This window comes from Cinclus cinclus, chromosome 12 (genome assembly GCF_963662255.1).
Source record: "Cinclus cinclus chromosome 12, bCinCin1.1, whole genome shotgun sequence".
NCBI classification, from domain to species: domain Eukaryota; kingdom Metazoa; phylum Chordata; class Aves; order Passeriformes; family Cinclidae; genus Cinclus; species Cinclus cinclus.
The window spans coordinates 18087021-18103961 of record NC_085057.1 but is presented as its reverse complement, the minus strand read 5'-3'; the positions used below and the strand labels follow the sequence as shown (position 1 = coordinate 18103961).

Sequence of the window (16941 nt, the reverse complement as noted above, 5' to 3'; positions counted from 1 at the left end):
AATTCCCCCATTTCCAAACAGCTCAAGTTATTCATGCAACAAGTTATGCAGGTAACAAGTCAGGCAACAAATGAGACAGGACAGAGGAGATGGCCTAAGGGAGGTTTAGGTTACATATTCTAGGAAAGAAAAAAATTCTTCACAGAAGTGGTTGTTCAGCCCTGGCACAGGCTGCCCAGGGCAGTGGTAGAATCACCATCCCTGGAAATGTCAAAAAATGTGTGGATTTGGCACCTGGGGACACGGTCTGGTGGTGCGTATGGTGGTGGTGCTGGGGATGGTTGGACTTGATGGTCTTAAGAGATCTTTTCCAACCTTAATGTGTCTATGATTCTGTTTGCCTGTGCCAGCTAACAGAGCAGGAGGACAGTCCCCACAGGGCCCCCGGCAGCCTCATCATCACCCACTGATCCCATCACAGTTTATCTCCCATCCCCGAAATACCCACACACGTGTGGCTAAACCCACAGCTTTCACAGCAGGTAACCCCATTAATCCTTGCCTTCCTGCTCTGCCCCGTGCCCCATGCTTGGCCAGACCCCTCTCCCCGAGCTGCTGCCCTACAGACACAGACTGGTCCCATGGAGATGTCCCAGCCCACCATGCACAATGGGGAGATGCAGAGGCCACACAGGGAAACACATCTGCAGCCACCTCTACCCAAGTTTCATTACTGATGATAAAAAATATATCTGAATACATTCCTCTGAAGACAGCTTCAATTTCTCTGCAGCAGCTGAGAACTACTCTCTGTCACAGAAAAATCTGCTTGATTTTTTTTCATATTTTTAACTTCAGACAGAAGATCTTCCATTAACTGCAGAGTATTATATGGCACAAGCAAATCTTATGATGCACCTTGCATTCATTATAATAAAAATGTGATTTGACATGTAATAGTTTATTTAAATTGTTAAATTGTGAGGAAAATATTTCCTCACTCAATTTAATTTTCAGGCTCTTAAGAAATTCAGGAATACTTCAACCTAAAAAATTATGCACAACAGATGGAGAGAACATAAATTACCTTACAAAAAATAGGTGTGCACTTAAATACAGAACAGAAAACACCTCTTAATTCAATTAAACTCAGCAGAGCTTAAGTAATATAAAATTGGACTTCAAAGAAATTACAGGAATAGGTCAGTTGAGATTAAATAAGTATTTTCAGGCCCATACAGGTTAGTTTCGAGGACATCCTGTTAAACAGGAGGATATGATTAATAATTTTCTTACTGTGGCTTTTATATATTGGCTGCTGCTCCAAAGATGGATTAAATGCCACGGCTGCTTTGTTAGGTATCAAATTAAAAGCTCAGTGATGACCCTTCATTCCCAATGGGGCATTTTAGTCGGTTTTTCTTTTTTGAAAAAAAAAAAAAAAAATCTATTAACTACACATTAGGTCCTCCAGAACATTACCCTGAGTAAAAATGGTTTCAAATGAAAAAGAAAAAAATAGGATAGGAAACAAATACGTCAAGAGATGTTTGGGTTATGAGTCCATTGACAAACCTCCCAGATGTGCATCCTGTGGGCAACCAAGGGGAGTTCTTGCTATGACACACCTGGAGCCCTACAAGCACCAAACACCAACACCACGCACTACAATATTAAGACATTTCACATGAAAATAAGATTTTGCAACTCAATAAACACACACAACTGATTTCTTCTAAAAATCTCTGGGGCTTGGCCTGGAATACCATCCAGTATATCCAATCTTCAATTCTGTGGGTGACGAAGGTAAAAGACCAGTCCCAATCTGCAGCTTCTGAACGGAACCAGGAAATACAGGGTGAAAAGTAATTGCCCTTACCTACTGAACTTTAAAAGGAAAAAAACTGAACAACACTAGGGTAAGTTTATTTTTTGTGTTTGATTCCCATTACCTTTTCTAGAGTGGGAGAAATTCAAGTGAGTCAGGGAGTTTTCTCCCCAAAAACTAAGACGAGACTGGCTGAAGAGATTTTCCTTATCACACCCCTTTCTTCCAAGACATTTATATGGGACAAAACCACATTAATTCCCCCTGTAATAATATACACATAAAAAAATAGGTTACTAAAAGAGCATTGCAGGCACTGGGCCCCAGCATGCACTCCCAACTGCATGCTACCAAGACGCAGCACAGGCTACAGCTGTCCTTCCCACTCTCCCTAAACTATAAATCCAGAAATTTTCTCCTGACCCTTTCCACTCTTTCAATTAACCTGATTATAGAAATAATCTGTTGGATTTCTCTGCTGCAGTGCGAAGAACTAGAGCAGTGGGCAGCCTCCCTGGGGATTCAGTAGCAGCAGTAAACTATGCCAAGCCTTTCATCTGAACAAAAGCCTGGTTTTCATCAAGCTCTAGATGATAAAGTTCTCAGAGACCACTCAGTTTGTGTTAGAACTCTTGAAACAAACAGAATATGATTTACTGCAAACAGCATTCTTTTTCCAGAATGTGTTTTTTAGTCTGAAAACCTAAAATTCAGGTAAAGTACTTTAAAATATTGTCTGTGACATCAGTAAACTAAGATCCCTTTACAACAGGGATACCCATTTGGTATCTCTATTTTAGTCAACAAGATAAAAAATATACTGAATACTCCAGCTCTCGTAAATTATTTTAACCTACAAGATAAATGTGCAAGTTGGATCTCTAAAAGGTTCTAAGTAGCTGTATTTAAATTCTAGATCTCTCAGCAAAGGATGCTCAGAGGGATTCAGGAAAGGACTTTTTGCAGCAGGAGGCTGGATTAGTCTTGCCATCAGATTCAGGTGATTTTCATGAAAGTCGATAGTTTCAATATGACTAAAGTGATAATAATACATAATAAAGATCTAAACATGGATTACCATCCCATACAAAAGCCCAGACATTTTCAAGATGGGGAAAAAAAACTTGTGAGTCATGAAGTGATTCACTCAAAATATTTTAAAAGCTTTGTTTTTGGGAGCTTTCAAAATTAGAACTGCCATGAAAAATTTATGGACTGCAATGAAACAAAAAGTCTTAGCACAGCCTTCAATGGAGCTGCAATTCCATTTTAAACACCAAATTTCTTAACTTTCTAGCACTTTAGATCAGCATGGTCTCACACACAGTACTCAAGGGAGTACTGATTTATCAGTTGCAGAGTAAATACACTACCAGACATTTGTAAAGGCCTTAGGTAGAACTATCTAACCAATTCACAGTCCACCTAAACAACTCCAAGCACTTTTTAAAGAAAGTACCTGAAAACTCACAAGCTGAAGAAAATTTAGTATTTTTTTTAAAATCATTCAGCCTACTAGAAGCACACCGTCTACTCCATTATGAATGTTATGTACTGCAATTAATTTTCAAACCCCCATATGCTTCAAAACAACTTTTAACAAATGCTAATATGCACTGCCATAATCTCATTTACTAGTTTTTAATTTAGGAGAACACTGACAAATTTAGATTCTTGTATTTATGTCACGTGTCCAAACACTTTATAAAAGACCACACTGTGCATATGTGGTCTTTTAAAGGAATGCTCAGATACATCTTAGGGACAAACCTTAAGCAAAGCCCAAGAAAACCAAGGGCAAACACTTGCCACGAATATGGAAGAAAACAGCAACTCAACAGTGAGACCAAAGCAACCTAATTCAAGTGTAATCACTCCTCAGGCATCTCTTTAGGGACTACCCCTCCACTTGCAGTGCTGTTCCGAGATCTAACTCACATCAGCTTGAACAAGGTATAACACTAAAAGATGAAGCCAGAGAACAGCACCAATGTTCCTCAAATCAGCTTCATAAAGAAAGGCAGAACTACCAGAATATTCTCTGAAGAGCAAAGGAAGCATTTGAGCCTCCGTATCTAATGCTGAGGAGAAGTCAAGCCCTGGAACCACCAACTCTCCACCTATGCTATAAAAATATATGTATCTGCAAACATGCTGATTTTGCATGTTTCCCCTGTGGTGATTACAGGCTTCTGCACTGCTGCATACCCTACACAGCTACAGCGTTGCTTTCCATGTCTCCTGTCAATTTTAAAAAAAAAATAATTGTGTGTTCATTTTCATCCGGCCAGATTCTTAAGCCCTGTCACCATCCCAGCACGATCAGTACATGCAATTATTTCTAAAGCAGGTAAATTTACATGGGAATTTTGGGCAACCTAAAAATAAAAGCTTCTGATTTGGGAGTGTTACTACATTCCAAAACATGTCACATTCTTAAAGAATAGACTAGGCAGAACCTTATTGAAACATGTATAAACCCTGCCTCAGGGGGCTTAAAACTTGGGCACACAGGTGCCTTAGAAACATTTATGTTTCTTTTTTAGCTTTTTTTTTTTTAACTGAAGACCTTAAAAATGGGTGAACAGGGTTTCATAACTAATTATTCATTTGTCTTAGATCTCTATGACTAATTAACGTTCCAGCATACGCAAGATCTCCCAGTTAAACCAGTCCATCAATTTTCTTCAGTCACACAATAAAACACTTCACTGTGTCACAGACTATAGATTATTCAAGGATGTATCCTCCAAAAAAAATACAGACAAAACTACTGGGAGTTTGGTATGGTGCATCAACAAATTTACAAAGAGCAAGAATTCTTTTAGGGGACAAACTCCTCCCAGTGGGGGTGTTGAGGTCCTGGCACAGGGTGCCCAGAGCAGCTGTGGCTGCCCCTGGATCCCTGGCAGTGCCCAAGGCCAGGTTGGACATTGGGGTTGGAACAGCCTGGGACAGGGGAAGGTGTCCCCACCATGGCAGGGGTGGCACTGGATGGGCTTTGAGGTCGCTTCTAACACAAATCACTATGTGATTGTAAGATTAAGAAAACTCATCCTTTCTTGTTTTTCTAGTGGCTGTCAAAAACACATTCAAAGGTTGTTTTTCAACCTTTGTTTCTTGAGGAAAATGTGTTCCACAACACATTTAGTGGGCAAATCAGTATAGTGACACATGCAAACAAAGTACTTCTTGATTTTTGGTAAACTTGATAGAAAAGGGAAGGAGAAACTCTCCAGTTGGCCCCACTGAATACAAAGCTGCAGCAAAAGCCCAACCTAGGTAGCTGCAAAGCTCATAGAATGGCACTATCAGAAATAAGCAAACTGTTGAAGCAGCCACACAGGGAGTTCACATTCTCTTCAAGGACTCCATTGCCAGAGGATTTCATTAGTTACCCTGCTGTCAGAAATCCATTAGGAAATACACCCTACATCTTTTATACCTATACATCTTTCAAGGCACAAAGGTCACAAAAGTCACAGGGCACAAAGTCCATAAAACATCGCATTGTTCTCTATTTTTGCACACAAAAATTAGCTTTGTGGAAATATGTTAATGACTCTTTTCTTTCTCTAACAGAAATCATAAATTACAATTTCAACCCTAAAACTAGTACAGGATAAAGCATACAAAAATGAACAATATATAAGAGCATTATGGAAGCTTGTTTTCAAAAGAAAAAAAAAAAACACTTCCAGCATGCAGACTGTACTTGCAGGACAGTACTTTGTATCTTGTCTCACTAGGTGCCACCCTATTTTTCTTTGTTTCTCTTCAAATTCTGATTTCCATCCCGGGTTCATTAGGACATTCAGAGACACCAGATGCTGTCCCAGCTGCTGCTGACTGATGGTCCCAAGGCTGCACAAAGCAGTGCCCCAGGAAACAGCCTGCACAACTGGGAGGCTCTCAGGTGAAATGGCATCTCAGATTTATCACAGGAAATAATTTCATGCAACTGTGAAGATGACCCTCTAAAGAAAAATAAGGAATGTGAAGAAAGGATAAGTATATATACCCTGCAGCAGTGCAGAAGATGTTAAGAGCAGAATGGGGTCCTTTTAGCTTTTAGAGGTGGGCATAAGACAAGAAAGAAAAAGAATGAGAAGGAAAAAAGTCATTTAAGCTGCTCTTTAAAAGACTACTGGAAAGGTGTTGTGAAGTAGCATCCATTTTACTAATAAAGCCTTCCTAACAAGGCAGTGAGGGTAATGAGGCACTGACAAGAGGTGGCTCAGGGAAGCAGTGGATGCCCCATCCTTGGACATGTTCAAAGCCAGGCTGGATAGAGCTTGGGACAACCTGGAATAGTGGAAATTGTCCAAGCCCATGGCAGGGGATTGAAATGAGATAGTCTTAAGTTCCTTTATAACCCAAACCCTTCTGTGATCCCAAAAATGCCAAAGGCAGGCAGGAAGGGGCTGATGAAGCACCCTATAAACCTTTCCTAACTTGTAACAAAGCCAGACCAGCATCAGTCACACTCACCACACCCAGACAACAAGGGGTTCAGCAGCAACACTGAATTTAACTCTCAGGGCCCAAGTGAGTAAAGTGTGTATTTTTTGTGGTGTCCTGCTTGGACAAAGCCAACTACCCCAAGCACAGACCTTCTCTTTCCAGGCACTCTCCATCAGCAGCGTGATGCTCAGAGATCCCCTCCCAACAGGGCTGGGACAACAACCCCTGGCGGAGTTTGTTATAAATGGTGTTATTATTCAGCAACATCACAAAAAGAAGAAAAAGTCCACATAGTATTTGTGTGACTAAAATCAAATGCCCAGTCCCCTCTTTGTGGCAGTTGCTTTTGAAAACCAGACTTCATTACACCAAGAGTCTCATTTCACACAGGGGGAAAAAAAGCAAAAAAGCCAAACTTTCTCTGAAGCCCACAGGTGCATAAGCCTGAGCTTGTTATCTCCTCCCCTCAAACAAAAAAAATTGTTTCTATATACTACAGAAAATATAACCATGTTTCAGTAAATGAAGAAAATTTAATGATTTAATGTTTCAGTGTTACTCAGAGAAAGAATTCCTATTTCTAATAGTTATGCAGCTTTACTGGTTAAAAACTTGTCATGTTGGATTCATCTAAGTGAACAGATGACATGTACATTTTAATCACACTTTTTAAGCACTAACTTGCCTGCCGTAAGGGGTGTCTGCCTCCCATCAAAGCCTTCCATGTCACCAGCCCCTGTGGGGACATTGTGAACCCACTGCATGGCAGAAGAATGGGCCCTGGCTCACGAGTGGGGACAGAAATTCAAGCAGTCAACTCCTAAACATGAAAATTATCATTTATTCCAGCAAGGTAAAAGGACATTTCACTTCCCTCTCCCAACCACAGTTATTTGCTACAGGTTTCTTCTTCTCGTACTTTGAAAAGAAGGCTTAATCCTCTTGCTCAGAGAGGGATTCAGAGCTGCCCATAGCCTGGAGAAGCAGCAGCATGCCTCTACAGCAGTATCTTGCATCACGTGGGAAACTATCCAGTTGGCTTAATTTAACATGAGACTGTAAAAAAGCATAAAACTGACCTGGGTCCAAATGCACTCTGCTGAAGGCACTTGGGGCTCTGATGGCCAGTCAGCTGCCAACACACTGAAGGCTCTGTGCCTTTCATCAAGGTGAGGTGCCTGCAGGAGCTCCAGCCTCCAGCACACACCCAAATAGCCTCAGCCTTGGAATGTGCCCCCCACCATGAGTGAACACAGCTGGGACCCAGAAATTAATTCTGCAGCCATTCTTCAAACTGCACACCCATCACATGGAGACAGAGCTGAATGATGGCACCTGGAAGAGGTTCTGCCCTCCCACAATGGCCACACTTAGACTAAAGAACTCACCAGGAGGGGAGATTCATTCCCAGCTCCCCTTGTGTGTGCAAGGCTCATCGGAGCCTTTACCAAACCCCCCTGAACTGCTATCCTGACAGCTAAGGAACGAGTGAGGGCCACAGCTCCTGCAACTTCATGCTTTCAAGGCAGAAGATTCTGCCATTCCTAGTAATATACGTTATCATATTTTGAGATAAAAATCCATTTCATTAGTGTAACACTTGCTTTATTATCTACAACAGCTCTCCAAACATACATTGACATGAAAGAGAAAAAAAAAAAAAAAACAAAAAACAAGTGCAGATGCACACAACCATGCCTGTTTTCCTTAATTAATCAGTAAAGCCTGGAACAAAACAAACCCATTTTGATAATATCTGGCTCTTGTAAAACTGATTCCAGTGTTTCAGCAGTGCTGCACAGGCCTGCGGCAATGAGCTACATCCACTGGAAATTTTGTGATTCCCCCCACTTTTCCCGGGGTTCTGTTTGAACTGTAGGCTTGATTCTGCTCAGTCAAGCACCACAGCTGCACCAGCTCCAGTCAGCACAATGAGGCACCTGAAACAATCCAGCATCAGGAAAGGCAATCTGAAAAAGCCGCTTATTGTATAAAAATCTGGAATAAACACCACAACATTAATCCTTTGAGCATGCACTAGTGAGAGAAAGGAACATCTATTTTGGAAGCAGACAGAAGCAGTGCCTTACTTTATGCTGCTTCTGTAAAATCAATACTCAGTTCTCAATACATGATGTGACCAACTGTCATCTGTTCTTCTTAATAAAGCCTTATTTTACAGAATATAGAACGAATTTTATTATTCACCTAAAGAAAAAAAACCCCCTTTCTCCATCTGTTTAGTCTGACTGGGTTTTAGACAGTTTAAGCATGTGAGATGCCCTGACACTGCCTTTAGACAAGCCCTGTTAATTGAGGAATACAGGATACCACATTACTATGCTCAGTTCTGAACCACAGTTTATCAAGGCTCATGCTTTACTGAAAAGTTAATGGAAAATACCTGACCATTCCCCAAAACCAGAGAAATATATAAATAAAAAATCCCCAAACAAACAATAAGGCATCCATTTACCCATACAGGTTTATATTCAAATTCTCTGAGTTACAATTAAATAAAAGGCCTTTAAAATAGGGAGACGTGGACTATAACAGGACTTCCAGAATCCAAAAAAGTAATTAATATCTTTAGTAACCAGCCACTGTACTGCCTCCCCCCACACAAAAGCATTACAAAAAAAAGGACTACTGTGTAACAAAAAAATTCTCATTTTGTTTTAGGTTTCTTTTTTTCAGAAAAAAGTATTAATTTAACCCATCTAACCAGTATCTAACCAAAAGTTACATTAAAATTCAAATTAACTTCAGTAAGGGGGTGCTGAGATTCATCACAGGATCAAATACCATTCTAAGACCTTTTAATTTTCCTTTAAGAAGGTCAAGAACGAAGATCAAATTGAATTCACATAAAATGGCCAAGTTAGAAGCCCCCACCGCGTTACTTGGCCACCTTCCCCTCTCAGTTTTCCTCAGAGCTCATGAATAAGTGGTGCATAGCCCTCTGCAGCAAACAACTGAAGAACAGATGGTAGTAGGTCTTCAGTTACTCCTTCCTTGACAGTTTAAACAAGATGGACATTCCCAGAACATACCTTTCATTTTGCCCATTACTCCCACTGCACATTTAACCACTGTATCACACAGCCATATTACTGCATTAACACTATACACATTAAAATTACTTTCCAGTGGGTGCAATTTTTTGTTTTTTCCAAAAGCATTTTAGGGATTATGATGAACTAAAAGCACAGGTAAGACCATTCAAGACCAAAATTGAGCATTTCCCATACAATTCAAGACCAGTACAGGTACAAGTTTACTTATTTTTCTTTTAGGGGTTTGAGATGAGACATCACCACCCCCACTACCTGCACATCACAAGAGTCACTCCAGAATGTTTTCAGTGCACATTTATTAACAGCTGATTTGAAACTCAGTCTAGGTTCACCAGCTGCTACAGACAACCAGCTGTGAAATAAGATGCTTGCTAAGGTTTAGAGGTGTTCAGTGATATATGACAAGTTCTATCCACAACACATGTGATAAGGACTTGTGATCCCCTCCACTCCCAAACTTCTAGTATCTTTTACAGGGCATGGGCATATACATATCAAAGCCATCTCCCAGAAGCTATGCAGCTAATTCCAAATGGACAAAATCCCCAACAAGCACACTCTTTGTGATAAGCATAATGCCAGAATGAGATATGGACCTGATTCCTTTGGAGGATAATGAGATTTTAGTCAGGAATACTGGAAGTTGCTTATGGTTTCCAGAGAAGAGAGCAGTCACGCATAAAAGGGGCTCTATTTTGTGGTTTATGTAGAAACTGGGTTTAGAAGGATGTACAAGTACTCTTGTTCTGGTGGAGAGTCCAGGCAGAAACAGCTGCAGCCAAGCACTGCTGGAGAAGGTGGCTGTGACCCCTCCTGCAGAAGAGCTGACCTCTGCTTCCCAGGAGGCAGGAGGGCAGCAGGGTCAGGGAGCTGTTCCCTTCTTTCATAGCTACACAGGAATAGCAAGGTGCTGGATTGAAGGTTTTTTCCACCTGACTTATCAACACCACCAGGAAAAACCCCTGCTACCCTTCTTGGCCAACCTGGGTTTCAGGTACACCAAAATCAACGCTGGGATAGCACCCATGCTGTCCACAGGTGTCACTTCAGGGAAAAGATACATTTCCAAACATAACATCATATATATATATAAACTTAAACATGAAGCAAACCAGACCCTTCTGGATATTCTCCAGCTGCTATCTGCAAGCCCCTCCTGTTGCAGCACAATGAAGACATCCCTTCCAGTTGGAGTGCCAAGTGTCACATCTTGTGTGACACACCTTTGTGGCTGCCCTTGCTTTACGCCTATGGCCTGTCCAGGCATCACATATCAGCACTTGGCTCATATTTATGTTTTCTGGCCAGCAGACCCAGCCCAGAGCTTAATGCACACACAGGTAAGTGTCCCGCTGCTGGCCATCAACAGCCACATCGTGGCAAGCCTAAAAACCAAATTTATCAGCACTGCAGTAGGCTTTTGAGGCAGGAAAATTTTATTCCTACCTCCCTCCTCAACAGTGCTTTCACACCCAACCCTTACAGTAGGGCTTCTACTTGCCAGGAGACACACTTTCAAGCCTCCAAAGCATCTCTAATCCTCCAGACTATCAAAATGTGTTAACTCCAGTAGCCAGCCTCTTTCAGCAGATCACTACCATCGCCTCTGAACTCTTAAACCTCGGTTACACCCTAACCACCAAACAATACTACCAGTGTAAACATCACTCAAGTCAGACTGCATATCAATTGCACGAATCACCACGGTGACAGCTTGCAACACCAACTTTTTCCACCCCCACCAGATGTGGATATGAGATGACCAAAGGGACCAGAAATAGCCTTTATACCCAGCTCTGATTCGAAGTAATTTCTTCTTATGGCGACTGGACCCACACATTTAGCATGAAGAGCTTCACCAGAATTAAAAGAGCACACAACCAACCTTGAGGCACAATGTGCTCAGAAGCGGAAGAAAGAAGTCTTGTGTGAATCACAAGCGGAATGTGAAGTCCGACCCAGTTCTATTTTATTTACTGAATTTGAGAAGCAGTCTATTAATAGTTCACAACCATATCCCTGCCCTGCTTCTCTGTGCCAGGACAACAGCTCTGCTAACAAACACAAGTGATACAGGCATACACTTTCATACCGACACCGTAAAGCACAGCTAAACCAATTGTTTCAATTTAAACACAAGTCACATTCACAAGAATTAACTGGAAACAGACTAAACTGGTCAAAAAGTTCAGGTACTGTGAGCAGACACCAATAGGAGACTCAAGCTTTCAGGTACAGTCTCTATGTCCTTTCTTCTCCCCTATTTTCTAAATTATTCTGTTCATTTACACTACAAAGTGTATCTGGCCAATAAGTTACCAGCACAGATAGAAACCTGCTACTATTTTGACATCAGATGAATGCTGCCAGCCAGCAAGGACACTAACAAAAGCAAGCTACCATGCCAGTGGAAATCCTGGAGTTACTACCCTCTTCAGGGAAAAAAGTCTGGAATTTTAATACAGGAGTATAAGACTGTGATGATCACCAATTCATCACCAGGCATCTAACACTTCCCAGCAACAGCAGGATAAAATAGCCCAAACATCCCCACTTCTAAAAAAAAAAAAAATAAATAAAATCCAAGTTGGATACCACAGCAATATTCACAGTCCAAACAAGAACCATAAAGTACAATGAGGCCTCTGCATTTCATAGTACCAGGTCTGACTCTTTGCAGAGTCCCCATATATTCTCAAAGGGAAACATGACGGGCATTTTGAAACCATTCATCTAACTAAAAGGAATAGCTGGCTTGCAATCAGGAGAGTGGCAAAGCTTGTATCCCTTATTCATGACCCAACATTTTACTTTAGAATGCAACATTGCAATACTGTTATGCCAAAATCTTACCACACAGCGATTGTACACCATCAATTAATATTAATTAGAGCTGTTGAAAACCTTGGCATGCAAACCCTTCTAAAACTGCAAGGCCACACTAATCCTGCTCTGGCACTTCAGTTCCATGAAGGAACAATAGGCTTGTTTTCTAGCTAGAACTGAACTACAGCTTTCACCTCTTCAGACAGGTCTAAAGCCCAGATCATTTGGTTAGCGCTTGGATCCCACCCTAATAAGAGCTATAACTCCAGTTCTGAACCCTAAAGCCATCTTTTCAATGAAATAAAGCCACTGAACAAGAATGGCTCGGGAGGCCTCTGCGAGGCCTTTGTACAGACAGACAAAGACACACAGGCAACAGCACATGTGGGCTCAAAAAACCACTGAGCCAGGAAAGGATTAATGGAACCTCAAGGCTGTCCGCTTTAACTTCCCCGTTCCAACCGGAACAAGCACAAGTGCATCTCCAGAAGGAAAAAACTACAGGTTGCAGCAATTTTTCCACAAAAAGGCTCTGGGCTGGGTTCTGATGGTATGGGGCTGCAGAAGAAGGCATTTTGTCTCCAACAGCATAGTAGTATGATGGCTTGCACTCAGTTTCCTGGTATCTATAGGGAACTTCAAATCTGTGCAGAGAAATACAAATTCGGGGAGATCTAACTGGCACAGCTCACCAAAAAAAATTAGCAAGCAGCCAAGATTTACTTGACAGCATCCTCTGAACGTTTTCCCTGAAGTTCCCCAGCTGAACTGAGAGAGTATTTTACAAGTCAAAAAGCTGGAGACAACACAGCCATTCACACCTTCTCCCATTGCCTCCTCCATGCAAATCCAGCCCAGAGGCACAGGCTTTAATCCTGTAGTCGTTTAAGGCTTTTGTCATTCAATGAGGCTTTCCCAATCCAGACCGAAGCACTGGCTTCCAAAGTCACATGCCATCTCACATTACATCCGGCATCACTCAAAACTGCACACAGCAGAGTTTAAGGAGATCCAGCAGCCCCTGCCTCCTTCTAGGGATTCACACCGATTTCTCTAAAGCAGCCCATCAATAGAGTCTTCTTTCCACATTTAGAAGCCTAAAGCAAGTCCTGTATTACACTGAAAATATCTACCAGTAAGATCTGATTTGGGCTGAAGCACATCTAGTGAAAACTAATGGGAATTTGAGCATTATACAATTTCTTCACACGGAGTCATTTGAAGAATTCCTCAACACGTGTAACTAGGAATAAGAATGCCATTCACCAGGTAACAAAGTTTCCACTCTGCAGTTTTCCCTTCCCAGTCTCTTGCTCAGACTAGCATTTCCAAGCAGGGTTCTCCAATATATTTGGTAGGCTTTGGTCGTTAAAGCTGCTTTACTACAGAACACGTGTGGGAAATCCATCTGTCAATGCCGCTGCTAGAGCCCTCTGAGAACAGCCGACATCATGCTGAATTCTCGCCATCATGCTGAATTCTCGCCTGCCCGATGGCTCTGCAGTGATGGAGCTGGCCTGGGCTGCGTGGGGTGACAGGAGCAGCAGCAGCCTCTGCCACCCTGCCCTCCAACACCACCCCAGCCACCATCCCTCATGGATTTCAGGCTGCTTCAGTAGAAGCCTTACACACTCCGGATTCAATCTCCAGCCAAGCCAGACAAAGCCCAGGCCTGTCCCCAAGCTTTCCACCAGTAGCTCTCTTTTAAATCCCCTTAACAACCCCCCAGGCACCCCTTTCCCCAAAAACCCTCCAGGACCCCCTGAGGGGTTCAGCCCCTCACCACCAGCTCACCACACCTTGCTCAGCTGCTGTGCCTCCCATTCTGCATCCCCTTCTGATAAAAGCTGGGGAATGCACGACTATGAAGACTGAGAAGTGTTCCCCATAATTCATATTAAGGGAGCAGTGCTGCAGTGAATTATAATTATGTTGAGTAATGAAATCAGAGAATGAAGATGTGGCTGCACATCCATCTTCTGCTAAGCCAGGCAGCCAGGAGTAATTTACAAACAGATTGGGCCAACATTAAAATATCAACAAACAGCCAGGAGCTCAGACTTACATTTCCATGTGAGTTTCAAATACTCTTGTAGGCCATAAAGCTCAGCTACTCAGTGGAAGTTTAAAGACCCCAAATTATTATGAAGAATTCACACTAAACCTCCTTTCAACCTAAGTTTCAGAGTAACTCAGGCTGAAAATAAAACAATACTATCTGTATTAGGTTTTTCTCTTAGGTCTCCTTCCAATGGATGCCAACAAAATTGAGGTAACAGGCACTATAAAAAAAAATTAAGCATGTACTATTGTGATTTTTACCAAAGGCTACAAAACCCACCAAGAACAGGGTAACAGCAAAAGACAGCATTTAAACATTTGATCCCGTCAGAGCTTACTGGATGATACTACTTCATTCTGAAGATCTAGAACTTAAATGTAAAAATCCACCTTTTCAAAGGTATTTGGACAGGTAAGTCTTTGACCTAACCAAAGCACTGCACACAGGATGCCAAAAAAAAAAAAAAAAAAAAAAAAAAAAAAAAAAAAAGGCAAGAACCCGGACATAATCAGACGTTTGATTCACCAGGACAGTGACAATTTCGTAGCATGGGAGAGGGAAGGTCAGGGCGAGCAGCTCCTCAGCCTTCATGAAGCCGTAACACGAAAATAAGTTTTCCTCCAGCAAACGCACTCAAATCACCGACTGTCGGCGTCATTTTAACGGGGAGCTGCTGCCCCGAGAAGGGGCTGGGGCCGGGCCGAGCATCCCGGCTCCGCTCCGCCCTTTCCCCGCTGCGGGAGCCACGCGTGACCTTCGCTGCGCCAGGCGGATCCCGGCGGCACCGCGCCGGGCCGAGGGGGTTAAGCGTGGGAGGAGTGTACATAAGGTGGTGGATCCGGAGCCAATGGGGATATTGCGCTATAGTTAGACACTGGATCCTAAGCGACGGTGACCATAAAGGCTGCTCAGGACGACAGGGGCACGGTGCCTCTAGCTCCCGGCTTATAAGGCAGGGGGGAAAGAAGAAAAAAAAAAAAAAAAAAAAAAAAAAACAAAAAAAAAAAACAGCAGAGAAGAATAAGCTGCGCTTACCTGCAATTCGCACCACGCGACTTCCACCCACGTCTCCGTGTCCAGACCCTTGTAGACCGTTTTGAAGGATCCCCGCCCGAGTTCAATATCAAACTTTAGGAACCTGCCATCCGGCGAGGTGGCAACCGCTTTCATGTCAGCCTCCTCCTCGGGCTCTTCCTTCTTAGTTTTGCCCTGGTCCTTGGCAGCATCCTGCGTCTCTCTCCGCTCTGCATCCTTGCCTGGCTCCTTCTGCTCCTCGGCGCCGGCGGCGCTGCCCGCGGCCGGCCTCGCCCGCGGCTCCCCGGAGCACTCGGCCTCCCGGCCCGCCGCCTCCTGCCCCGCCTTCGCCCGCTCCGCGATTATCCTCCTGGTTTTGGGGAGCAGAATGATTCTCCGCTGGTGCTCCGCCTCGGGGAGGTCAAAGGCGGGCTCCTCCTGGTCCGAGTCCACCACGCTCCTCCTTAGGAACCGCTGATGGACCAGCTTGGGGTCCCTGGAGCCGGGGCCGCGGGGCTGGCGGTTAGGGGCCCCGGGGGCTGCCGGCGCCGCAGCGGCGTCCGTATCCGCGGCTGCCCCGCTCCCCCCGCCGCCGGGTCCATCCATGTTCACGCCGGTCTCCGCAGCCGGGGGAGCGCCGGGCTCGGCGGCCGCGGGAACCCCACCACGGCCTCCGCCTCTGCCGCCCCGCCGAGGTGCCGCTCTGGCATCGCCCCCAGTTTCCATCCGAGCCGAGATCTCAGCGCCCGCCGCCGCCTCAGCCCGGGGGTGTCACCGCGAGCCGCGCCCGCACCGCCACCTGCGCGGGGCAGAGCGCAGCCCTGAGGCGAAGCCACGGCCCGGCCCGGGCCCCGGGCACCTCCCCCGGGCCCGGGGCTCCGACGAGCCGGGCCCCCGGGCCGGGCCGCAGCCGCTCTACCGGGCTGCCCCTTGTCCCCGGCACGGGCGCGGCCGAGAGCGCCGGACGACCGGTGCAGCCCCTCACCTGCGCCGGGCCCGCGCACAAAGGCGCGGCGGGGCCGTTACTTACGTGCGGAGCCGGAGGCTGCCGTGCTCAGCGCCATGCGCGGGGAAGGCGGGCGGCGGAGGAGGGGCGGCTCCGCCGAGCGTGCGCCTGCCCGGGTGCGCGGCGGGGCCGGTGGAGCCGTTGCCGGTGCGGGGCTCCGAGCCTCAGCTCGGCTCGGCCCGCCCCTGCGCCGCAGCCCGCCCTCGCCGCAGCGCCGGCCCGGCCGCGCCTCCCGCTCCCTGCCCGGCGGCTCCGTCCGCGGACGCCCTGCGGCAGCCCCCGCCCGCCGCCGCTTTTTGCCCGGGGGAGCGCTCCCGACCAGCGCCCGTTTAAGGCGCCGGCGCTCGGCGGCCGCCAATGAGGCTGCGGAGGGTGGGCGGCCGCCCCTCGCCCCCCGGTTCCCCCGCCCCGCCCGGCCCCGCCGCAGACAATGGGAGGGTCCCGCGCTCCGCCGCCACCGCCCCGCTCCGCGCCCGGCGACGCCCGCCCCTCGGCAGGTGTCCGCACGGGCCCGAGAGCATCCCCCGAGAGCGTCCTCCCGACGGGCATCCATCCTCCCGACGGGCATCCCCCGAGTGAATCCCCTCCGGTGCAGCCCGCCGAGACCATCCCTCCCGGAGCGTCCCCCAGTGCATCACTCCCAGACATCTCCCCCAGAGCATCTCCCCGAGGGCTCAGTTCCCGCGCAGGCCTCAGCTCTGGATCCGGGAGGTGGCTGTGCCCA

General features: G+C 45.6%; 1 protein-coding gene across 1 annotated transcript in view; it reads right to left on the bottom strand.

Annotated features, from left to right (window-relative positions):
* The window catches only part of WNK2 (WNK lysine deficient protein kinase 2), an 85970-nt gene extending 70033 nt beyond the window's left edge, over positions 1 to 15937 (bottom strand). The window contains exon 1 of the mRNA XM_062500535.1: positions 15233 to 15937. Coding sequence (XP_062356519.1) covers positions 15233 to 15937 — 705 coding nt within the window. The remainder of the gene's footprint in view (positions 1 to 15232) is intronic.
* Between the last annotated feature and the right edge of the window lie 1004 nt (positions 15938 to 16941).